This window comes from Hemitrygon akajei, chromosome 5 (genome assembly GCF_048418815.1).
Source record: "Hemitrygon akajei chromosome 5, sHemAka1.3, whole genome shotgun sequence".
In the NCBI taxonomy this organism is placed as follows: domain Eukaryota; kingdom Metazoa; phylum Chordata; class Chondrichthyes; order Myliobatiformes; family Dasyatidae; genus Hemitrygon; species Hemitrygon akajei.
Genome location: NC_133128.1, coordinates 139356970 through 139384053, shown reverse-complemented (window position 1 = coordinate 139384053; position 27084 = coordinate 139356970). Strand labels below are relative to the sequence as shown.

At 40.8% G+C, this 27084-nt stretch overlaps 1 protein-coding gene across 4 annotated transcripts in view; it reads left to right on the top strand.

Moving 5' to 3' along the window:
- agap1 (ArfGAP with GTPase domain, ankyrin repeat and PH domain 1) overlaps window positions 1-27084 on the top strand; it is a 642020-nt gene that overhangs the window by 454233 nt on the left and 160703 nt on the right. For all 4 annotated transcript variants that reach the window (XM_073046649.1, XM_073046648.1, XM_073046647.1 and 1 more), the window contains exon 13: window positions 26285-26446. In XM_073046649.1, coding sequence (XP_072902750.1) covers window positions 26285-26446 — 162 coding nt within the window. The remainder of the gene's footprint in view (window positions 1-26284; window positions 26447-27084) is intronic.

Sequence of the window (27084 nt, the reverse complement as noted above, 5' to 3'; positions counted from 1 at the left end):
TAAGTAGCAGCAGTGCCGATATATGCAGATTTAAAGCTTGGCTTCTGAGCAAAAGTACACAAAATTATTAACAAAATTTCCACTTTGTCCAACTTAGTACAACTAGAACAGAAGTCTAAACTAAGTGCTGAGGTAAAATCAAAAGGAGTACCTTAATATTTAGGCCCATTCAGATAGGCCTAAGAAGATCTCCTGTTCGGTTAGTATCTCTGCTCAAAGTCAAATGATATCCGAGGTCATTCAGAAATGGAATTGCCAGTCACAGTACATAAATACAGGTGCTTGTGTGTAGAATTAGATTAGAAGGAAGGCAAAGGATAAGGTGATATTTAGATTTTTTTGTGAGGTCATTTGTTAATTGTTTTGTTTGATTCTTCTGTTGGTGCTTTGCATCTTGGTCCGTGTACAGGCAGTCGGTGTCCCCAGTAATTGGTGGGCTGAATTTAAGGCAGGAACTTATGCATTTAGCAGCACTAACAGTTACCAGCAGGGGAAATGTGTTCTCAGATCTCATGGCAGTCTGACACAGTTTAAAAAAAGGAGTACTGTGTCTTCATTAGTGTCTGGGAGCCTTTGAGAGAGACTCCCAAATTTAGTGGATATTTTGTATGCCAGGTCTCTTTGCTGTCCTTATTAACCAGCTACTGGGGTCCCCTGAGTGTTAGCCATTTAAAGCGACGCCTTGTATCATTAGATAAATTGCACTGTAGGAGGCAGAGCAAGGGAGTAAGAGGTGCTAGTTAAACTGAGAAAATGGGGCCAAGAGCAGGGCGCCTGCCTGCAGTAACTGCTTGTGTAGATTTATCACAGGTCGCTTCGATCCAAGGCTTGGGCTCTGCTACACGTTCCACTGTTTATCATGCTAATGGTGTCACACAGACTGAGCGCATCAACTTATAACAATTTCCGAAAGAGATTTTGCTTCGTCCCTAAGTGAACAAGCAGTTTGATTTCATCGTGCAATGTTTAACAACTATAGCCAGTGATACTTGTCTGTTGATTTTCCTGTAACCATTATGGTTATAGTCACATTTAGTCTTTAATGATCTGGATGAAGCAGTAATGATGGATTGTTCTTGTGTGGCAAGGCTGAGAGAGATTGAGTTTAATCTTTAGTTATTATTTCCAGTCTCTGATAGCACCATATGCAGTAAATTGTGCTTATAGCAATGTAGTCACTGGTGAAGTTCAGTTGCCTTTACTCATTGCTGTACGTATTTAAAGGGGAAGCTAGTTAAAATGCATGGGAGGAAGGAATGAAAGGATTGGTTGAAATGAGGCAAGGTTTAATTAAGTGGTTTGTGGGAAGATTTGTGTGGAATGTCCTGTAATAACTAGAATAGACCTGTTGTTCTTCAGAACTTTGAATTCACCGTAAATCATTCCGAGGTAGATTATGTGCTATGGTGACAATTTTACTCTCGCCTGCAGCCATTCCAGTGTTACACATATAAATGAGAAGTGATAATATTTTCTTATTCTGATTAGATGGATGTTGCAACTGATGGAACTGATGTTGGTTCTGAAACTTGATATGACATTAAGCCACAATGAAGATTGGTGGACGTAGAGAAGCAATGGTTGACTTTGGAATCCTTCCCCCTCTGAGCCACCAGGAACTCCTTATTTAACTTGTGCTATTTAGCAATCACATTCTCTTGACTCGATTTTAGATTGGACGCTCTGAGGGGATTATGTAGATCATGTTTGACTTGATTAAGAGTCAAGCTAGAATTGTGGTTAGCACAGTCACTTTACATTGTTAGCGATCACCAACCAGGGTTGAATTCTTGCTGCTGTCTGTAAGGAGCTTGTACATTCTCCCTGTGATCGCTCCGGTTTCCTCCCACGTTCCAAAGGTGTATGGTTAGGGTTGGTGAGTGGGCATGCTAGGTTGGCACTGGAAGTGTGGTGTTATTTGCGGGCTGCCCCAGCACAATCTTCAGACTGTGTTGGCTGTTGATGCAAAAAGATGCATTTCACTGTATGTTCCTATGTGTGAAGGTACACGTATCAAATAAAGCTTATCTTGATTATCCTTGCGTCCATCCATTGCTGTGCTGCAATGCCAGACTAATGGGCTCACTCATAATTTTTCTCCATGCACAATGGTGAGGAGCATTTATCAATGGTCTATTTTGGAAACCTGTGTATAAACAGTGCCAGGCAATGGTGCTCTCCAACTCATGAAATCTTACAGCATTAGAGTTGGTCTTTCGGCCAACTATGACTGACAAAGTTTCCAGTTTGTCCATTGCCCTGATCTTGACCCTTTGTTCTTTTAAGATACTATTCCTTCTACCACTTACTTCAAGGAGCACATTCCAAACCATCCAATTGTCTGTGTAAAAAGAAAATTTAACTTCCACATCCTTGCTGATTCATCTATCAGTTCCCTTAAATATAGCTCTTCTGGTTATCAGCTCCCCTGCCAATGGAGATATTTTACTCTAGCACAACTTCTTTGTAAATTGAGATGTCTCCCCTCCAGGCAAATATCCTGGTTTCTGTAGTCCGGTGAAATAATGTCCCTGGTATCATTTCAAAAGCAATTTTTAAGCTGTAGAGATGTAGAGTTTTGTAGTACACCTGTGGCCTTTCAGCCCATTGCCTCCATGTCAGTCTTTCTGCTCATCTTCTCTAATCCCAATAGATCCATATCCTTCTGTCGTATCTATTCAAGTACCGGTCTAAATACCTCTTTACCCTAGTGATTGTATCTGATTCTCCACCTTCCCAGGCAGTAAATTCCATTTATCAAACATGGGCACCAGGATAACATAACAGTTAGTGTGACACTGTTGCATGTCGGGGCATTCCGGAGTTTGGAGTTCAGTTCCGACACGGTTCTGTAAGGAGTCTCTGTGTATCCTCCCCATGGAATGAGTGGGTTTTTCCCAAGTGCTCTGGTTTCCTCTCACAGTCCAAAGGTGTACCAAGTAGGTCAATTGGTTATCATAAATTGGCCCAATTGGGGTTAATCGAGGTTGTGGCTCAAAGGGCTGGAAGAACCTTTTTGGGCAGATAAAATAAATAATAAGTAGACCATTCTCTGTGTTTAAAAAAAATGCTTTCCCTTCAGATTCCCTTTAAATCTCCTTCCTCTGAACTTAACCCTGAGCCCTGTTATTTTGGATACTTCTACCATGGGAAAGTGATTCTCTCTACTCTCTAATAATTTTATATACCTCTATTGGGTCACCTCTCCTCTCCTCCCACACCCCATCCCCCTGCTCCAGGGAAGCATGCCCAGCCTATCTGATCTCTCCCCATAATCGAAGCCCCTCCAATACACACATGACCCTGGTGAATCTCATCTACACATCTTCCAGTGCAACTATATCATTTGTATTATGAGATGATCACAAGGAAATATGATCAGAATGCATACAAACCAGTATTTTGTAAAGTTGCAAAGTAATGTTTATATTCTGTGCCCTGACTTATAAAGACAAATATACCATATGCTTTCCTTGCTACTCTCTTTACATGTACTGTCACTGATAGAGAATTGTGGACTTAATCCTCATGATTCCTCTCTTCATCATTCCTTAGAGCCTTTCATTTACTAATTCTGTCCATCCCAACTGATTTTCCAAAATGTATTATCCACACTCTGGATTAAGTTCCACTGACCAACATTGCACCCATCTTTCCATCTGATCTATATCCTGTCATGGTCTTAGATGACCTCCTTTGCTATCCGTAACATCACCAACTTATGTGTCATCTGCAAACGTACTAATCATTTCTCCTACATTATATCAGATTGTTGTCTGATTTCCACACACTGTTACTCACCATAAGCTCAGTGCTAGCATCTTCTGAACTAATGGATTACTTTCTGAGATGCGTGTATTGCAAGATCCACACCTTCCCTACCCTTTTGTTTGACATTGCCAATCATAGAAACTACAGTGCAAAAACCTCACTGTCAAAACATCACTCTTCGCCAAATTTATGTAAAATCTTGCAATATTTCATCCAACAGTACCAGCCACTGATAGCCACTGCACTTCACATTTTCTTTTGGCATAAAGAGGGCCATTCAGCCCTCCAAGTCTAACCTGGCTCTCAGAGGAATCCCATTAATCTTATTTCCCTACTTATTTCTTGGTAACCTCTCACACAGTTCTTGTAGGCCATACTTGATGGGCAGCCATCACTGGGTAAACTGTCTGTTCCCTCTGGTTCCCAATACCTGCTTGGGAAACCAATTGGACTTCAAATTATATCCCTGTAATCCTTTCAGACCCTCAGGATATCTCAAAGCACCTTATTGCCAATGAAAATTATACCCCAATATCAATAAACGCAAGAGATTCTACAGATACTGGAAATCTTGAACAACACACACACAAAATGCTGGGGAACTCAGCAGGTCAGACAACATCTGTGAAGGGAAATAAGCAGTCAGTGTTACAGACTGATGCCATCGGAGATTAAGCTAGAGACAGTGTAGAAAAGATTCACAAGGACATTGCCTGGACTGGACTGGAGGGCTTCAGTTATAAGGAGAAACTGGATAGTCTGAGAGCTTTTTCTGCAGCAAAGGAGGCTGAGGGGTGACCTTATAGAGGTTTATAGAAGCATGAGGGGAGGAGGTCAGGTGATGGTCACAGTCTTTTTCCCAGGGTGATGGAGCCTAAAACTAGAGAGCAGAGGTTTAAGGTGAGAGGGGAATGATTTAAAGGGCAAGTTTGTTCCATGAGAGTGGTGGGTATATGCAGTGAGCTTAGATGAGTTGGCTGATGGATCTGTTTCTGAGTTATATAACTCGATGACTAAAGGCTGTGGCAATAGTGCTGCAGAAATTGTGCAATGTAACAGCCAACATTGTCTGGTGGGTGCTGAAAGACAGCACAAGAAGTACCTTCAGCAAGTCATAGACTTCAGGAAAAACTTTGGAAATCAATTACTGCCAGAAACTTGATCTTATCCATTTGTTATTTTCTGGATTGTATAGATTTTATTATCTAAAGTGTAAGTTTTTACTATTATTACATTCTGTGTACTGTCAAGGTAATACAAGTTAGAATTCTGATATATCTAAAGTTGTATGCTCCCACATGATTGCCATCAAGTTTTGAACATTATAAACCAATAATGTTTTTTCAGTATTGAACTTTGCTTGTTTTCCAAAGTACTGCATCTCTTATAGCTGAACCCTGTCTGGTATTGATTGAAATGCAGACCAACAGTAATTAGAAGTCCTGTCAATAATTTACATTAGTCTTAAACTGTGTAGACAGCTCATCGCATGCCTTTTACTTTGTTCAACTTCTTTTATTGGCATTTATTTTTTTAATTCATTTTGAGCATGTGTATCCCAAAGGCAGAGTATTTATTGCCCATCACTAGTTCAAAGAAAAAAGCACTGAAATGGTGTTATTCACAACCTTAGGATATCCCAAACCATTCTTCTGTCAGTGAAATTTGTTGTGGGCCAGATGAGCTCTTGTTATTAAACTTGTATTAGATCAATTTTATGTTTAAATTTTGTTTTATAGGATGTTATGTTGAAGTTGTGTGCAGTTCTCGTCACCTATCTGCAAGAAATATATCAATAAGCTGGAAAGAGTACAGAGAAAATTTACAAGGATGTATTCGGGACTTGAGGAAAGGTTGAGTAGGTTAGGACTTTATTCCCTGGAGCACAGAAGAATGAGGGAGATCTTATAGAGGTATACAAAATTATGAGGGATATAGATCAGGTAAATGCATGTAGGCATTTTCCCCTCAGGTTGGGTGAGATTTGAACTAGAGGTCACAGGTTTGGGGAGAAAGGTGAAATATTTAGAGTCATAGAAAAGTACAGCACAGAAATAGGCCCTTCAGCTCACCTAGTCCATGCTGAACCACTTAAACTGCCTACTCCCATTGACCTTCACTGGGACCATAACCCTCCATACCCCTACTGTTCATGTACCTATCCAAACTTCCCTTAAATGTTGAAATCGAGCTTGCGTGTACCACTTGTGCTGGCAGCTCGTTCCACACTCTCACAACCTTCTGAGTGGAGAAGATGCTCCTCATGTACCCATTAAACCTTTCACCTTTTACCCTTAACCCATGACCTCTGCTTATACTCTTGCCCAACCTCGGTAGAAAAAGCCTGCTTGCATTTATCCTATCTATGCCCCTCATCATTTTGTATACCTCTATCAAATCTCTCCTTGATCTTCTACATTCTAAGGAATAAAGTCCTAATCCATTCAATCTTTCCTTATAACTCAGATCCTCCAGCCCAGCAACATCCTCGTAAATTTTCTGTGTACTCTTTCAACCTTATTAATATATTTCCTTGTAGATAGTGACCAAAACTGCAAACAATCCTTCAAATTAGGCCTCACCATTGCCTTATACAACTTCAACATAACATCCCATCTCCTGTACTCAATACATTGATTTATGAAGGCTAATGTGCCAAAAGTTTTCTTTACGATCCTGCCTGTGACGCCACATTCAATGAATTATGGACCTATACTCCCAGATCCCTTTGTGTTACAACACTCCTCACTGCCCTTCTTTTCATTGTACCCCTACCCCTGGCTGGTCCTATCGAAGTGCCACACCTTGCACTTATCTGCATTAAATTTCATCTGTCATTTTTCCAGCTGGTCCAGTTCCCACTGCAAGCTCTGATAGTCTTCCTCATTGTCCACTACACCCCCAGTCTTGTTGTCATCCACAAATTTGCTGGTCCAGTTAACCATGTTATCATCTAGTTCAATGATATAGATGACAAACAACAATGGTCCCAGCACACCACTAGTCGCAGGCCTCCAGTCAGAGAGGCAACCTTCTACTCCCACTCTCTGGCTTTTCCCACAAAGCCAATGTCTAATGTAGTTTACTACCTCATCTTGAATGCCAAGCAACAAAATCTTTTTGACTAACCTCCCATGCAGGACCATGTCAAATGCCTTGCTAAAGTCCATGTAGGCAACATCCGCTGCCTTCCCTTCATCAACTTTCCTGTTACCTTTCTTGAAAAACTTGTAAGATTGGTTAGATACGATCTACCATGCATGAAGCTATGCTGACTATCTCTAATTAGGCCATGTCTGTCCAAATACATATATATTCAGTCCCTTAGAATACTTTACAACAATGTTCCCTCTAATTTTTAGTAGTGTGTGCAAAAATCTTATGTTGTGCAGATTTTTTTCTGTGACAAAAGTATGTGCGCACTGAATGCACACATGGCACAGTTTATGTAGGTTTACAAAATATTTGACATAAAACTGCACAGAATACTGTAACAACAAAATAACATACATATTTAAGTCACTTAATTCGAACGCATAATTTTTTGCTTCACCAGCCATCTGGGAGTTGAACATACTTTTCCATATATTCATTAATGTGTTGAACTGAATGTAAAGAGTTATTCATTTTAACAGCTAACAGCACAATGTCGATAAGAATTTTGATCTCCTCTGGGTTTGATCGTTTTCGCTGTTGTTCATCTGCATTCAACCATAACATGCGTAGCACTCCTGTAACAGGTAATGACAGGTTCTGTTGCCTGAGCTTTTGTACACCATCCAAATGCGATTTACTTGCCAAATGACGCTTCAAAAAGTCAAGTTTCCAAATATCATCCCACTTTTTTCCACTAGCAAATTTTCCAGCAACTTTCGCATTACCACAATACAAACAGATAACTCCAGTTTCCAAATCATACATAAATATTTCTCGTAGCTGAACATTCATGATCTCAAGGGCTTTCGATGTAGCAGTTTCTACTATTTTGTTAATCCATTCAATTTTAAACAAATTTGCAGTTCTTTTGCGCTTCATGCCCTTTGCTTCTTTTGAATTCGACATAGTGAATCAATATCTTTTTCAATAAAAACTTAGTAAGCTACCTACAGGATTTGAAACAGATCTTTGTAAACTTTACAATATGAACGCTGTCTGCCAAAGATGGCTACTGCGTGATGCAGCTGTACAAACTGGAACAGGAAAGGTGAGGTGATGTAAATTAGTGACGTGCATTGTAGTATTTGAAAAACCGACTAGCTAGTTAACAGAAACATTCAGCTGGAAGATTATTTTCAATAAGTATGATTATTAATTACTACATTATTTTAGGTAACTAATCTTTTGAGCGCACATTAATTTCCTTCGTGTGCTGGTTGAAAAACATGTGCACGCACACAGCTTAGAGGGAACATAGCTTTCCAATAATTTTCCCACTCCTGATGTCAAGCTCACTGGCCTATAATTTAAGGGAAATCTGCTCTTCACTCAACTCTGGAACATCTGGACAGCAGAGATACATACATTGGGATGTTCTTAATTGACTACAGCTCTACATTTAACACTATAATCCCCTCAAAACTAATCAATAAGCTCCAAGACCAAGGCCTCAATACCTCCTTGTGCAAGTGGATCTTCAATTTCCTCACTTGAAGACCCCAGTAACACCTCCACAATCTCCATCTGCACAGTGGCACCACAAAGCTGTGTGCTGAGCCCCTTGCTGTGTTCATTTTACTGTATAATTATGACTGTGTGACTAAGCATAGCTCTTATGCTGTAATTAAGTTTGTTGACATTCGTATTCTCATTTGCCAAATCAAAGTGACGAATTAGCATATAGGAGGGAGATTGAGAATCTGGTTGAATGGTGCCATAGCAACAACCTCTCACTCAAAGTCAACAAAACCAAAGAGTTGATCATTGACTATAGGAGGAGGAAACCGGAAGTCCATGAGCCAGTCTTCATCAGGGAATCAGAGGTGGAAAGGGTTAGTAACTTTAAATTCCCCAGTGTTATCATTTCAGAGGATCTGTCCTGGGTCCAGCGTGTAAGTACCAATTATAATGAATGCACCGCAGCATCTCTACTTTCTTAGAAGCTTGTGAAGTTTTGGCATATTATTAAAACTTTGACAAACTTCTATAGATGTACGGTGTGAGTATACTGGTTGGTTGCCTGGTATGGAAACACCAAAGCTCTTGGTTGGAAAAGCCTACAAAAGGTAGTGGATACAGTTTTGTCCATCGTGAGTAAAGCCCTCCTCACTACTGAGCACATATAAAAGGAGTACTGTTGCCAAAATAGTAGCATCTACATTCAAGGATCCCCACCATCCAGACCATGCTCTTTTCTCACTGCTGCAATCAGGTGGAAGGTAGAAGGTACAGGAGTGTCAGAACCTACACCACCAGGTTCAGGAATAGTTAATACCCAACAACCATCAGACTCTTGAACCCAAGGGGATAACTTCATGCAACTTCACTAACCCCAACACAGAAGTGTTCCCATAACTTAAGGACTCACTTTCAAGAACTCTTTGTCTCATGTTTTGGATATTTATTATTGTTATTATCATTAGTTGTTTTGTATTTGCAGTTTGTTGTCCTTTGCACATTGTTTGTCCATCTTGTGTGAGGTTTTTCATTGATTCTATTTTGTATCTTTGTACAGTATTTACTTTGAATGCCTGCAAGAAAATGAATCTTAGTGTAGTATCTGGCAACATGCACTTTGATGATAAATCTACTTTGAAGGGGAACTACTTCTTTCAGAGGGTGGTGTGAGTGTGAAATGAGCTATCAGTGGAAGTCCTAGATGTGGGTTCAAATGTTAAGCAGTGTTTGGATAGGCACATGATGACAGAAGTATGGAGGGCAATGGACCTGGTGCAGAAAATCAGGCCAGCCCAAACTATGTGGACCGAGGGGCTTGTTTCTGTGCTGCAGTGCTCATTAACTCCATGGAAATCTGGTATTTAAACACAAATTGTGATAAATGGGCTACATTTCCACTCCACTTTTGTGTGTAACTCCACCTGCTAGAGCACCGTTTCATGTGCCCCTTATCCACTTCCTACTCTGTGTTCCCATTCGCTGGGGTTACAGTTCCTCTGCTTCCTATCCACTTCACGAAAAAAAATTATTCTATAGTGTGATATTTAAGAGAAGAGTGAATTAATTGTGCATTGGAACATTAATTAACACCTAGTAGTCTAGAAAATGTGCAGGTAAGGAACTATCAAAGTCCAATATGCCAGGTGGATTTTTTGGGAGGGAGGAGGGAGAAAAGTGTTTCCACCTGTGAGGAGCTAAAACTAGAGGTGATGAAGATATGATCATCACTGAGAAATTCCAGTAGGGTAGTCAGCTGAATGAAATGTGGAAGTTGATAGGTGGAATAGTTGAGAAGTAATAGCACTTATGCATTTAAGGAAAGCTTAGGATATATGCAGGGATGAAATGATATGCCCGTGATGGATGATTATGTGGAAGGTAAACATTAGTCGAGAGTGGATAGGCCAAATGGCCCATTTTGTGCTGTAGGGTAAATGTAGTTCTTTATTCAAGTCAAAAACTTCTTTGATCTGTGTTGGATCTGGTGACTTTGATCCAAAGGTTCTTTGGAAGTCAAGAATGAGGCATAAAACTTGATAGTTTTATTAAGTGTTACAAGAGCCCAGAACAAAGAAAGAAAAAGGAAAAGAAGTCATGGCCATCTCATACTTAGATATAAAGCATATTCCATTGTTAAAATGTACAAGATTCAATATTATTTAGATTACATTGAAATATACAATGAAATGCATCATTTGCGTTAGCGACTAACACACCCAATAGTGTGCTGGGGTCAGCCCATAGAGGTCGTCACACATTCTGGCATCAACATAGTATGGACACAATGCTCAGCAGAACAACATAACATACAAGTTCCATTCTTCCAACCCACCCACACACCTACTCAGTCTTTTAACCCCAAGACAAGTCTCCAGCCTCCAGCTTCCAGCAACTTGGACTTGCAGGCATTGAGGTTCACAAACTCTGCTCCAGCCAGCAGGCCCCAACTTCCAGACTTCCGACTCGACCATCACGCCTTGATCACTGAACACTAGGCCTCGAACTCTAGTTTATCAATGACAGGACCCCAAACACTAAGCCTCAAATTCCGGTTACACCAATTCGCCAGGCCAGGGGATCATCGGAACTACCTTCTCCTGGCTGCAAGGAACTCTGACCTATGCAATAGCCCGATTCAGGTGGCATTACACCTGCTGCAGAAAAACTAAGAAGCTTCTAGAAAATACAGAATCAGCTACACTACAGATACTAAAAAAAATCACTGATTAGAAAAAATTATAAGCATAGAAAAATTGAACTACAAGAAAAATAACAATTCTACATCCTGATCCATAATTATTCAAAAGCAAGTTAAAAATAGAGCTATGGTGAAGCCAGGCAGCAAACCACTCTTTGAAAGTACTCTTTCTGTAAATTAATGTCTTCATTGTTTATTCAATACACTTATGAACTAACATCACAAGTTATCTGTCTCATTTACATTTCACTTGGTTAAAGTCTTGCAGCTTTGAAGGTTCTATCTTATTCTGTGAAGAGCAAAAGTATCTTGACATAAAGATTAGATCAACAAGAATTCATGTTGAAAAGGATGCAGAAATAACATGATATCAGTGGACAGGATTATCGCGGATTTCACTGCCAATACAAAGCAATATTTCATACATGTGAAGATGAAAAAGGAAGATAATTCATTTCTGAAACAGCACTAAAAGTGTCTGTCACTTAAAAATTGAAAGCTCACCGTGAGTTACCAGCTTCCACTCAATGCCTTTATTTCTGATTTGCTTATCTTAAGCAAAGTCTCTGAAATAGGTAACATTAATGATATTGTAAAGAGAAACTTCCCTTAAGTTGGTTAACTAGCTTGTGCTTTTATCTAATTATTTAAACCTTATATTTTTTTCCAGATTTTTTTTTCATAGCATTTATTGTATAACCCTGAGATACTTTTGCAGGTGTTAACTGGCTGTACTGGAGTACTTTGCATCTCAGTGATGTGTTCCCATGGAAAGATTTATCTTTTTCCAAAGCCATAGTTATTGCTGAATTGGTAGACCCTCTTGTTTACTATTGCCCATGGTTTTCTGAATACAGAGCATTCCTATAAATCAAAACACCCAGAAATCCAAAATTGAATCAATATTACCCTACAAATCTCCGTTACTTCCTTCACCCAGATCTTCACATGTACCTCTACTTTATCAAGGTCTACTTTTTTCACTTCGAATATAACCTCACTTGAAACATATCAAAATAAAACACCATAAAATCCTCTACTGCCAATATAGAGTTCTTCAGGATATCTGTTTTCTTCCAGTGTGGTATTCTGTCCCTGAATGTATCCCCAGCCAAGTTCATCCAGCCCACTTGAGCTGTCAGGCCCAATAGCTTTCCCCCAGTCTAGCAGCCTCTGTCACTATCTCTATTGAAGTTGATTTAATTCCCTTAATCTGTCCAGCTCAGTAACTCTATCCTGCTAGTGAGTAGTATTGATGATCACGTCTGTTTAATGAGGTCGATTGATCTCTTTGACATCATAGGGACTCAATAACTCTGGCAAGTTTGTTTTTTTTAACCATCTCATCAAGATTTACTTTAAAGAATAGTGTTTGAAAGCAGACATGAACAAAGCATTGCTGAAGTTCCAGAAACACCTTTGCTACAGATTTTTAATGTCAGCGAACAGTGACCTTCAGTCATTTATGGTTTCTGACTGCCCGTAGTGTCCCAAAATGTGAAATGGTTATATACGGACGGATGTAGGAATTCAACAAGTAATCAGTGTAGCTGCATCGTGTGCATAAAGTAAATGATTGTGGAAGAATCTGAAGCCAGACCTGACTGCAGAGTGCCAGTGAAGACATCTTTGATTTGAAAGCAGGCTTGAAAATGACAAGAGGTCATGTTAATTGAAATAGCCTGATTTTGATTGGCTCCACACTTTTCATTGTGAAGTATTTGAATCTTCTCATTGACAGGAGGCAAATTGATTTTAATTGTTACATGATCCTGAGGCTTAAGCATGTTCTGTTCATTCCCTTGTTTCCGATAGAGTTCGTAATCACTGATCAAAAGCACCATTGTAGGATCTTCAGTGCACTTCAAAATGTCATCTCAACTGCCTATCTATTGATCCTGCACAGCTTGGCTCCAGCTTTTGGTACTCCTATCCCTGTTATTCTTGCTCCTTAACTACAGCATTTCCTCTTCATTTCAGTATTGCATGGGCTCAAAGCCATAGAGCAATGCAGCACAGTTACAGACAGGCCTGTCGGATCCATGCCAATCACTGTGCCCACTTAGCTAGTCCTGATGTCCTATGTTTGGCCCAAATCCCTTCCAGCACCAACCCCACCCCATGTACCTATCCAAGTGCAACTTAAATGATATTGTTGTACCTGCCTCAGCCACTTCTTTTGGCAGCTCATTCCATGCATGAAAAAGTTGCCTTTCCGGTCCTTTTTAATTCTTTCCTCTCTCACCTTAAATCTATGCCCCTTAGTTTTGTACTCCCCTAGTCTGGAAAAAGCACCATTACTATCCATATTATCCAATAACTCGTATTTTAGACCTTCATTCTCCTATGTTCCAAGAAATAATAACCTAACCTGGCCAGGCTCTCCCTCAGGACCTCCAGTCCTGGCAACATACTCCAAGATCTTTTCTGCATTCTTTCCAATTTAACCACATCTTTCCCATTATAGGTTGACCAAAACTGTACACAGTACTCCAAATGCAGTCTAATATTGACTTGTACAACTGCAACGATATGTTCTAACTCCTATACTCAGTGCCTGACTGATGGAAGACCACCCTTTTTACCATCCAGTCTACCTGTGATACTGCTTTCAATAAACAGTATGCTTGTACTCGCTAATCCCTCTTTTCCATTGCATTCTCTGGTGCCCTACCATTCACGAAATGTCATGATTTAATTGTAGCCATTGGGCTCCTGGACTGGCTTCACTCACCTCAACGCTGAACTGGCTCTGAGGCTGTGGCTTGCAGCCATTAGGCTCCTCAACCAGCTTCACTTGTTTAACTTTCCAGATTGCTTCTCCTTCACCCTTGACTGTCTTGAAATCCATTTGCCACTCCTTGGCTCACTTCCCAAAATAATCTAGATTTCCTTGTAATCTACAATAACCTTCTTCACTATCAATAACACCCCCTAATTTCGTGTCATTCATGAATTTGCTGATCAGGTTTTGTCCATGAGCATCAAAATCATTCTTTATAAATACGAAATAACAAAGTTCAAAGTACAGTATGTATACTACCTACAACCTTAGGATTCATCTTCTTAAGGCAGACATCAAACAAAGAAACAGAATAGAACCCATTAAAAAAAATCCCACACAACAAAGACCGTCAAACATCCAGTGTGCAGGGAAAAGAAGAACAAATCATGCAAACAATAAAAATAATAAACAAATAACACACAGAACATGAACCACGGGTCCTTGAAAGTGAGTCCCATGGCCTCAGAGCCAGTTCAGCACTGAGGTAAATAAAGCTGGACCATGATCCCAATGGCCACAGGTCACAGCCACAGAGCCAGTTCAGCACTGAGGCAAATGCGAATGGTTGCAGGCCACAGTTACAGAGTCAGTTCAGCACTGAGGCGAGTAAACCTTGTGGAGTCGGAAGTTTGTCCTTCATCCTCAGCCTTGGCATCTCAACCTTTTTAATCTGGCTCAGTGCTTAAATCAGCCAAACATCGTTTTGCTATTCACTCTCAGGCCTGGGCCCCGTTGCTTTGATCCAGCCCCACATCTGCTCCAGCAATGGCCGCCACATCCATACCTACATTCCCAAGAGTCCAGGTCGGTGCATCCTTCAGCGTACTGCAAAAATGCTAGGTCATACAAAAGGTTCAAAAGCTCAGTTCTCAATTGCAGGCTGTGGATTGCAGTGATCATAGTTCACAAAAAGTGTAATTAATACAATAGTTAATTGTTTTGTTTGTTGTAGTTTTGTTTATCTTGACCAACAAATATTCCAGCACTGACCCCTGCAGCACACCTTTAGTCGCCAAGAAACAACTTTCTACCAGCACCTGCTGCTTCCTCCCTCTGAGCCATTTTGAGTCCACCTCACTAGCTCTTCCTGGATTCACCTTCCAGACCAGCCTACCATGCGGATCTTTGTCGAAGGCCTTGTTTAAGTCCAACTAGGCAACATTCACTGCCAAATGCCTATTTTGGCAAGCTTGTCAAAAAACTGAAAACGTTCATCAAATGCACCTTCCTAGATACAAAGCCATGCCAACTCCTCCAAAGCAGACTCTGTCCATCCAAATGCTGGTAGGTCCTGTCCATGAGAATCCTCTCTAGTTACTTCCCCACTACTGATGTTACCCTTTTTAAACAACAGAACAGAATTAGCCATTTGCCAGACTTCGTGAACTTTACCAATGGCTAACAATGAAGCAAGTATCTCCACAAATGTTTCCACAATATCCTCCCTAGTCTCCCATAAAGTCCAAGGATGCACTCAGTGAAGTTCTGGGGATTTATCCACCTCTCTGGTAATATGAATGTCCTCCAAAACCTCCATTTCTTTCCCTTATCTCTTAAAAATTTGTTAAAAATCCTATCCATCTCCTGGTGGCCTTGTTGATCTCTAAGGGGACAGACTCTCTCACTCATCACCCTTTTAGTCTGAACATATCTATCAAACTTCCAGGAAGTTTTCTTAACCTTACCTGCCAGATTCATCTCATACCATCTCCGCCTTCCTGATTTCCCTCAAGAGTATTCTTTCTTTTATAGTCATCAAGGGATTTGCTTGAACCTGGCCTCCTAAACCCGATGACTTTGATAGATATAGAGGGAACTGATTTAGTTATTCACTCAACACACACAAAATACGGGAGGAACTCAGCAGGCCAGGCAGCATCTATGGAAATGAGTACAGTCAATGTTTCAGGTTGAGACCCTTCAGCAGAACTGGAAAAAAAAAATGAGTAGTCAGTGTAAGAAAGTGGGAAGAGTGGAGGAAGAAACACCAGGTAATAGGTGAAATCAGGAGAGGAGGTATGAAGTAGAGAGCTGGGAAGTTGATTGGTGAAAGAGATACAGGGCTGGAGAATGGGGAATCTAATAGGAGATGGCAGAAGGCCATGGAAACATGCACAATACAGACCCTTTGGCCCACAAAGTTGTGCCGATCGTGTCCCTACCTTAGAAATTACTAGGCTTACCTATAGCCCTATTGTACCCACCTCCACCACCATTGCTGGCAGCCCATTCCATGCACTCACCACTCTCTGGGTAACCCCTGATATCTCCTCTGTGCCTACTCCCCAGCACCTTAAACCTATATCCTCTTGTGGCAACCATTTCAGCCCTGGGAAAAAACCTCTGACTATCCACACTATCAATGCCTCTCATCGTCTTATACACCTCTATCAGGTCAACTCACATCCTCCGTCGCTCCAAGGAGAAAAGGCCGAGTTCACTCAACCTATTCCCATAAGGCATGCTCCCCAATCCAGGCAATGTCCTTGTAAATCTCCTCTGCACCCTTTCTATGGCTTCCACATCCTTCCTGTAGTGAGGCACAGTAAAGTTCGAGAAATCCATGCTCATGCAATCAGGTTGGAGGCTGCTCAGATGGAATAAAAGGTGTTGCTCCTCCAACCTGAGTGTGGCCTCATCGGTGACAGTAGAGGAGGCCATGGACTGATGTGTCGGAATGGGAATGGGAAGTGGAATTAAAATCACTAGGAGATTCTGCTTTTTCTGGTGGATGGATCGTAGATGGCCAGTGAAGCAGTCTCCCAATCTGCGTTAGGTCCCACTGATGTACAGGAGGCCACACCAGGAGCACCAGATAACCCCAACAGACTCTCAGGTGAAGTGTTGCCTCACCGGGACAGACTGTTTGGGGCTCTAAATGGTAGTGAGGAAGGAGGTGTAGCTCTTGTTACGCTTGTAAGGATATGTGCCAGGAGGAAGATCTGCGGGGAGGGACGAAAGGACAAGGGAGTTGCGTAGTGGGTGATCCCTACAGAAAGCAGAAAGTGGGGGAGGGGAGGGGAGGGGAGGGAACGATGTGCTTGGTGGTGGGATCCCGTTGGAGATGGCAGAAGTTGCGGTGAATTCGGTCAACACCCCATAGGAATTATTTTCTCTCAGACAAGGCTACAGGTTTTGCACCATAAAATAAAATAGTATATTTTGAAAATTGCAATGTTGATATTTTAATAACATGCAAAATAAAATGAATGCATAGAACCAAGTTTCCGCACTTACAACCTAGCACTGCTAGAGTAGAGCTTGACTTCTGCATCTTTCTTTAAAGACACCCTACACAGAACATTTATTTGTTTTGACAGGTGGTTGTCTAAATTAAGAGCGCTCATCAATAATTCTGCCACCAACTTTTGTTGACAGGTTCAGTCACGGAGTTCCTTCAAAACACAAATATGAGAGAAAGTGACAAAAATTGAGCCCTTTCTTCTCTCTCCTCAGACACTGAAACAAATTTTATCATACCTTTTAACATTGAATGTCAAACTTTGTAGCTTGTGCAGAATGACGTTGTCAGGCCTTTAAGTAGAAAGAAATATGTCCATCATAAAGTTACAGAGGGATACAGCATGCATGCAGGCCCAACAGCTGACCAAGTCTGTGCTGACCCTCAAGAACCCATTTACATTCATTCTACCCTCACTTATTTACTCAGCTCCACTCAGATTCTGCCACCCATCTACACACTTACCAATTAGGCTAACAACCTGTGTGTTTATGGGATGTGCGCGGAAACAAGTGTACCCAGAGGGAATACATTTTCTCGTGAATTCCATATAGACAGCTCCAGAGATCAGCACTGATCCTGGATCATTGGAGCAGCAATTCTGCTACCAAACCCCACTGTCTTGACATGGTTCTCTGAGACTTCCTACAGCACGTATAATACTTAGAAAATATGGCCGTTGTTGTGGAGACCCAAGTGACTGCAGACACTCGTATCTGGAGCACAAAACATGATGCTGGAGGAACTCAGCAGGTCAGGCAGCAGCTGTGGAGAGAAATGAATAGTCGATGTTCTGGGTCAAGACCCTTCATCTGTACTAGATTGAAGACCCGAAACATTGATTGTCCATTTCCCACCACAGTAGCTTTTGTACTTGCAATGTAAGGAAGATATTTCTCTGCCAAGAACTCCATAATTTCCTGAAGTTGTCTGTTGCATTACCAAAACCTCTTCATGAATGAGGCATTTTTAATAGTTGAATGCTGGTAGGTGACATGATGGTCTACCATATCCCAGTCAGGCTGTTAAGATTAGGCTAGTAAAAAGCTTCAAGTTTGATGATCGCATTGGGGTGATGTTATGAATCATTCTGCACAGATAATTCTTAGGATCAGATCTGAAGAATGCTGTTTGTCGAATTGTCTTCAGAGTACAATCAACCAAAGATGAGCCTATCCTGGTCTAATTTCACTTCTGGAAAATCAGTATGATTCAGTGCCTAGAACACCAAACTTTTCCAATGTATCTTATGATCATTAATATCTTTATACCTTTCTTACCAAAGCAGGGGTTAAGCAAAAGAGTGCTACGGAAGGAGGTATAAATTACCTCTTGGGTTGGGTTTGTTGAACTCCACATTCCATGATTTGGGTCAATTTACTTTTTTTTGCTGATCTTATTGCCGACTTCTTTACAGTAGTTTTGTTTGTTTAAAAATTTCCTGTAAGTTCAAAATCAGTGCAATACAAATCTCCCTCACCTCTGCCCCAACTCTCAAAAGAACAGCCAGTGTTATCTTTATTCTCAGAGTTCTAATTTCTCTCTCTGAGGGTGATCACCAGTGGCAGAAACTCGAGGCCTTTGTGTCATTACAGCTGAGGCGGGAATAGATTAGTCTTTTGGCCTAGAGCCGATAGGAATTTGGTTGAAGCTGCTCCAGCAGATTTTACACAAAGCTAGTCTTCAAAGCTAGCCGAAGCTTCGATCCCTGCAACACCTCAAAGGTAGCAATGCCCATTTGCTACTTCACTGCAGCACCTGCTTCCCATTCAGTATTTTTTTTATTGTTACAGTCTATTTTGTGTTAAGGTGCTCAGGAGTGGCGCTTACTACTTCAGCCAGCTTTATAACTACATATTTGGGTACTTGCATTGTCCTAATGGCCTCCTGGCATGGAGGGCTGCACACACAGTTGATCATGATAGAAGATAATGACAAAGAGGACCGTTAATCGTGTACAGTTAATTGTAAGGTCTGAGATGGCATCTTGTCAGCAGAGATAAGTTGTCACTTTTCCAGTTCAGCTGAAACTAAATGATTGTAAAATAAGTTATGGGTGTCCTTGGGCCTGTCTGGGGAATGATGGCTGAGAACACATTCTGGTCCCATCAGTCTTGGGCAGGCTGCTTGATATTTATGTGAACTGAATGTTATTTTATTCACCCTCTAGTCATGCTTGTCAGCTTTCAGAGTGAAAAGTGAAACCACTTTCCCAACTCGTACTTCAAGTGTCGAAATGCGGCTATTGCAGATTATTATATTTTTTTTCTGTACAGCGATGCCCGATTGGGAAGAACGAATATGTAATGCTGAATATTTGAAAGGGTCGCAAATGGACCTCCTCTCAGAAATGAAAGCTCTGAGTTTTAATGTTTCTGTCAAAGCTGGTTTAGCAGCAAAAATGATGGTGTAGTCATCTAATTTCTACCCCTTTTTTTAGATAACTTGTAGCAATCAACCTTTTCACACTTTGATTGATACAAGGCAGGTGCCTATTTTAAATTCAATCCAAGTTAGATCGTTGCTTTAGAGGGAGGCAGAGGAGACACTAATTTACAGTCTCAGAATGAGGCTGTCTTTACTGCCTTTTCCAATGCTACAACGTTAAATTGATGGAACTCCACCTGTTAGAAAGCAAAAGGGTGGTCATTTGACAAGAAGCTGGAGTGCTGCAGGTTGCTGCATAAATCTTTCTTTCTTTCATCGTTTCCATGGGTCGGAAACAAAGTTGTTCCCCTGTAAAGCTGGGAGCCACATGGAGTGATTTTGGAGACTCATCCTTTAATAGCTCACAGTAAAAGGTGACTCAGTAGGCCCAAAAGGAAGTTTTGTTATCGTTTTTCCATCAATCTCCCCCATTCCCAATTTGGCGAATTGGGTTACCTCACAGTGATAAGTGAGTTTGGAAGAAAGAAACCTCATCAGGTTCTGAAAGGATTGGACAGGGTGTGTGCTGTGAGAATGCTTCCTCCTGGAAAGAGTGTAGAACAGAAGATCATGGTATCGGGACAAGTTCAGTCACATAAGTTTGAGGTAGGAGGGGAACTTCCCTCAGTAGTTTGACTCATTGGTATTCTCTACCCCAAGCAGCAGAAACTGCTAATCCTTCCAGTTTAATTGATCCAGGTCAGAGATGGGCAAATTTTCCCTCTGCAGGGGGATCGAGAGGTATAGGGATAGGGAAGAGCTGAAACCAAAGAAAGATTGGTCATGCAAAGTCTAATGATCAGCATCTGCGCTATTCCTGCCACTCTGTCAGCAGAGCAATGCTGCTGGTGTGTTTTTATCTTCAGTTACACCACAGGGTTGCCACTGACAAGCGAGGTAGGGTAGTGACAAGACATCCTATCTTATCACAGCAAAAAATTTGCACTCAACATCAGTAAGACCAAAGAGCTGATTGTGGACTTCAGAAAGGGTAAGATGAGGGAACACATACCAATCCTCATAGAGGGATCAGTAGTGAAGAGAGTGAGCAGTTTCAAGTTCCTGGGTGTCAAGATCTCTGAGGATCTAACCTGGTCCCAACATACTGATGTAGTCATAAAGAAGGCAAGACAGCAGCTATACTTCATTAGGAGTTTGAAGAGGTTTGGCATGTCAGCAAATACACTCAGAAACTTATATAGATGTACCGTGGAGAGCATTCAGACAGGCTGCATCACTGTCTGGTATGGTGGGGGGAGGGGCTACTGCACTGGACCGGAAGAAGCTGCAGAGGGTTGTAAATCTAGTCAGCTCCATCTTGGGCACTAGCCTACAAAGTACCCAGGACATCTTCAGGGAGCGGTGTCTCAGAAAGGCAGCGTCCATTATTAAGGACCTACAGCACCCAGGGCATGCCCTTTTCTCTCTGTTACAGTCAGGTAGGAGGTACAGAAGCCTGAAGGCACATACTCAGCAATTCAGGAACAGCTTCTTCCCCTATGCCATCCGATCCCTAAATGGACATTGAATCCTTGGACACTACCTCACTTTTTTTTTTAATATACAGTATTTCTGGGTTTTGTACGTTTCTTTAATCTATTCAATATATATATAATTTATTTATTATTATTATTTTATTCATTTTTTTCTCTTCTATATTATGTATTGCATTAAACTGCTGCTGCTAAGTTAACAAATTTAACGAATCATGCTGGTGATAATAAACCTGTTTCTGATCCTGATTATTGCATTGTACTGCTGCTGCTGTTAACAAATTAACAAATTTTACAACATACGCTTGTAATATTAAACCTGATTCTGATTCCTAAAATAAAATTGTTGACTGCAGCTTAAGCAATTTATTCTCTTAACAATTCCTTCCTCTTTTCAATTTTTCTCTGGTAAGGTCTGCTTAGCATGTCACCAAAGTGGTCATTTCCCAAGGGTGAGAGGATACAGGCTTTTCATAATGAAAAGAAAAATCACAGCTCAACTCCAGTCCACTTTCCCCCAATAGTGAGGCGATTCCTGACCGAGGTCATTGGATTTCCACTATGTGGGGTTTCTGGATGTGGTTCATGGAGCAGGGGAGAGGAGAGGAGAAAGGAGAAGAGGCTGCACTGGATGTGACTTCAGTTCATCTGCATACAGTGTAGTACGATATAACACCATAAGACATAGGTGCAGAATTAGGCCATTTAGCCCGTCGAGTCTGCTCTGCCATTCCATCATGGTTGATCCCAGATCCCACTCAAACCCAGAACATTCCACAGATTCACTACTCTCTGACTAAAAAAAAAATTCCTCCTTACCTCTGTTCTAAAAGGTCACCCCTCAATTAGGACTTTGAATATTAAACACTTATAATACAGAAAATGAAGCAGATAATATGTACATAAACAACCTGATTTGCTTTGTATTTTGCAATACTAACTGCAGCACATTATGTGGTTGCTTTGTTACTGAGAGGTAAATGTTGGCCAAGATACCCTTGCAATTTTTCCTTGCCTCCTTAGAAAATGCACATAATCCCAATTTTGAAAGGACTGCACTTCCTGGATAATGTCTCTGAATTGGGATATGATCCCAAAGACTTCTATCCCTGAGGAAAATGCTTAGCCACTGAGCCATGAGTAAGTACAGTAAGGGCAACGTACCTCTCACAAATAGAAGCAGGTTATTTTTTTTTAAATGAGTGAATCTGTTCTGTGTAGCTCTACAATGCAGTCCATTTTCCTGCTGTACATCACTGTAATGTGTAATAAAAGTAATCTTGCATGGAAAGATAACATCTTGGAGCTAATACTTGACAACTCCTGGGATGTACTTCAAGCCTCTGTGCCAACACATTATCCAGCTGTAAAACCAAGCCCTGAGCTTAGCAATGTCTATGAGGAGTATGCCATAGCCCCTCAGGGTGGAATTTCTCCATTCATATGTTACATAGAGTGGTAGTCATACAGGGCTTTAGTAAATATGTGTTTTCGATTGGAGGGGAGGCATCAAAATATTAAATGTGTGGATTTTTTGTGGGTTCTATTGGGAGCAATTTAACTGCACTGCCACTGGGGCTTAAATGTACTATAATGATCAACAAAACAATCAGGAATGCAATTGTTCAACTGTTTCCAGATGGAAACGGAGCTTTTCTATGCAAGCTCTGTTAATGGAGAATAACAGGACGCTCACTGTACTTAGTGTCCACATCTTTCTGGTGGCTTATTCTACTCACAATATACTGTAGTATATTAGCAAAACAACTGAATAAATTTGTACTTTAAATTATGTGTAAAAAATCATGACCGTCAAGTGTATAACTGAGTGATTCCATAAATATTTCCCTTGTGAATCATCATTATTGGGGAGAATAAAATGTGATGAAGGTAAATGAGTAGTTGATGGTCAGCTCAGGCTCAGAAGATCCTGTTTCCATGCTGTATGACTCTTTTAAAATTGTAATCTTTCACTGTGAAATGTAGCAAAATACTTGGAGGAGACTTCATCTGAATTAATAGCAAGTCATTGTCATCTTGTCACAATTTAAAAAAAATAATCTTTCACTTTAGTTCCAAGTAATGTATATGTTTCAATGCACACACAGCCTGGGAATCCAGTGAACAAGGATGCGTTTTCTGTGTCAATTGTCCGTACTGATAGAGAGAAAAGGGAATGACTCTTAAGATAATCAAGGGACTCCAACTGTACATGAATGGAATAATCAGTACACAGGAGTGAGTAGTAGAATAGCAAAAGAGAAACTGGTCAGGTTAGACAACCAAAGTAGAAGCAAAGGAGCGCAAAGGGTGTTAATATTTTAAAATTGATTGCTTGTAATCAGAAAATGCGTAACAGAATATTGCCCATACCTGTCCTTGACATGGAATTGTAAACCAGTTGAAAAGACATTGCTTGACTGTTATTGGGGACATCACAGTGAAATTGTAGTTGGTGCTGTCTCCTCATGGCTTCAGATTTGGTCCTGATTTTTGGTGACGTCTGTGGAGAGTTGACACATTCTCTATTGTGACCCTGCGGGCTTCTGTCAGTTGCTCTAGCTCCCTCCCAAATCCTCCAAAAAAAAACAGGCTGGTAGGTTAATTGTTGTAGTGAAAAATTGACTGCTGTAGTGAAAGAGTGGAGGAATGGGGATATGAAAATGCTCCTGTAATAATGAACGTGGATCGGATGTGCTGAGTGACCTGTGTTATAAGCGAAAGAGGAAAGATGTGCATAATGTAAAGGGAATGCAATTCAAATAGGTTATTTTACCAGTAGCAGTATAAAGATAATAGCATTTCAGTGCCTGTGAGGGCACATCAGAAGTGTCCTATGAATCTAAACTCGCCACTCTTTCCATGCTAACTGGAAACTTGCTGTAAGGAAATATGGTTGACAATAGAGCTATAACATTAGAACTAGAACTGTAATATTGCATTAAATTTTCTAAGACATTTCATTTCCATTTCTACCTGTTCTCTCTGAACATGGGCTCCAATTGAAGATAATGAACAACTGAATCTGTTCCAGGGTATGTTAATACATGGCAACAGAGTTATTTTACCTCGAGCAACTCCAAATGTTATGATGTAAAATTATGTGAATCATGTTACTTTCTCTTGTTTTAGTTTTCTCCTTTCCATCTTCTTTGAAGCCAACCAGCTCCCCACTCAGAAACATACTCACAACAAGAATTCCCTGATCTTTTTACTACCCCCCCCCCCCCCCACCTTTGAGAGTGCAACCTGGGGATGTCCCTTGCATAGAGTTTGCATCTCCAAATAACCTGTACTATGTCAAGGTTATGAACTAAACTCTGCCGCCTTTTTCTGCAAAAACACTGTTACAACCTGTTTCTTAAAGTATTTTTTACATGACTGTTTAAGGCATAGAACTCCTATTTCTACTGAGGTTTACTTCATCGGTTTTGTATTGATTAGTGATTCATATGATCTTGAATCAAACTAGTCTAAATGATTACTGTAACATTAACGGTGTTGGAAAAGAAATCATTGCAAACTATGGGAATTGTACAGAACGTATGGCAAATGCCTACTTAATAATACTGACTTAAATACTGTCTCAGATTAAGTTCTTCCTGCTGCATTGCACTAGTGCACGTGAAAGAGCCAGAGTTTGTTGTCTTTTGCACACTGCTTGAATGCCGAAGTTGGTGCAGTTCTTCACTGATTGTATTATAGTTATTATTCTTTGGATTTATTGAGTATGCCCGCAAGAAAATGGATCTCAGGTTTGTATATCGTAACTTATATGTACTTTGATAATAAATTTACTTTGAATTTTGAGGCAGGAAAATTAGAGATTGGAAAAGAACTCCCAGAATGCCAGGATTGTGAAGATATGATATTCCTTACAATTTAGCTGATAAATTTTGCATTTCCTTGTGTACCAATTGGCTACTGAAAACTTTATCTGGAATTAATTTTGACTGTTTAGTCAAATAGGATGCTTCAAACTGAGGTTCGCACTTTGTTTTAAAGTAGATGAGTAAGATGGGTCGCACATGATTGAAGGGTAATCAATGGCTAAAGCATAGGTACCAATGGATACACTTGATATATTTTGGAGTACATCTAAGATGAGTTGGTCATATTAAATCCCAATCTTTATTGATTCCAGGGACCTTGAGAGAAACCAATTCTTTATTTTCCCCATTTGTGTAAGAGTTGTCTCCTTGTGCCCAAATCTTGTACAGGCAGTCCCCAGGTTACATATGAGTTCTGTTCCTGAGTCCGTCTTTAAGTCGGATTTGTACATAAGTCGGAACAAGTACAGCCGGTATTATTTAGCATCAGTCAAATGTTTGTCTTAGTATATAGTATATATTTTACCTTTCTATGCATATAAAACACTTAAGAAACGTATGTATTCCAATAATTAAACCACTACTTTGCTTAGTAATAATTGTAGCTTTCATCGGGGCAGGGCCTTTCACATGCTCCATTACTCTCACTTTATACTTTATCCTTTATCCTTTAAAATTGTTCCGATCGTTGACTGACTGTAGCCTAATGCTTTTCCAATGACCGATGGCATTTCACTTCTTTCCAAATGCCTTATTATTTCCACTTTATTTTCAATTGCGATCGCTTCCCATCAATGGAACAGAAACACTGCAGGCAGCGGCTCCCGAGGTCCGCTGGGTCCTAAGGACCACCGCACTGAGACAGGCTAAATGGAACAAGTGGGGGCTGTGCTGGGTTTGGGTATTTGATCCTCCACAATATTCCGTGTGGGAATTTAAACTGGAGGTGGCTGTGATTTTTTTTATGAGGTCGAGTTGTGAGCTCGAAATCAACCCGGCACGGATGGTACGGGAGTCACTGGATCGACATCAACCCGGCATGGGAGCGGTCTGTCACTGGATTGAACTCACGAACCTCTGTTCTCCAGCCCGGCACTGATCTCACTTCGCCACCAGCCGACCGGAACGGAGTGGGGGGGAGGTCAGGGTGAATCTTACTAAGAAAAATTTAAGCCAAATACAAAGTTAAACACTCAACACAGTGTCAACGGCAACAACTTAAAATGGCAGACGGCGTTGTGATCTGACTTAAAATGGTGGAAGGCATTCTCCTTCCTCGGTTTGTAAGTACGAGTTGTCCGTAAGTCGGACGTTCGTAATTCGGGGACTGCCTGTATTCCAATTTCAAATGATGAGGTTTGGATATATTATTTAAGTGCTGGAACTGATCAAGGAAGGTCTAATTTTTTGTGTTTTCTGTTGAAGATACTGGCCTGGGAGACTCTGTGTGTTCAAGCCCCAGTATATCAAGCACCACCAGTCCCAAGCTGGAGCCTCCACCTTCGCCCCATGCCAACAGGAAAAAACATCGCAGGAAGAAGAGCACCAGTAACTTCAAAGCGGATGGCATCACGGGCACAGCAGAAGGTAGTTCACTGTGTTAATATTCCCTACTGGCATTAAGTGAGATGTGCTAGAACTCGTTGATTTAAGGAAGGCAAAATGTCCAATGCTTAGTTTACTTCTTGTATGTGCCTGTGCTTAAATTTGAAATGTTTCCCAAATGTATTGCAGTGTAATGCAGCAGTTATGTGAGCTTGCTTGTGTACTGTTATGTAGAATTGGTTCAATTCAATGATCACTGGTATTGCCTCTGTTGTCTGTGGGAGAAGGTTGGTAGGTTGCAGTTTCAAATACTCAACCCATGGTATGTTCCTGAAAACATCCTTTTATTTTTGTGTATGAGTGCAGGTATCTGCTTTTCCTTTGGGAGAACAGGTGACTCACTTGACAAGGTACAGGGGTAGATCAATTGTTAATCATTTTGACTGGCAGGAAAACCACACTCCTCTCTCTTCCTCGTGTCAGCACTGACTTCACCATTTACACTGTATTTGTTGTTCTTGTGAAATGATGCACCAGCATTATGGAATTAGAAGCCATCACCTCATCTAACTACAGGCTGGATATTCCATCACAGAGAGATCATAAACTAAAAGCTCAATTGATTTTTTTTCCACTCTCAATAACTGTTCAGTTTCTGGACAATTGTGAGTCCTCCATTT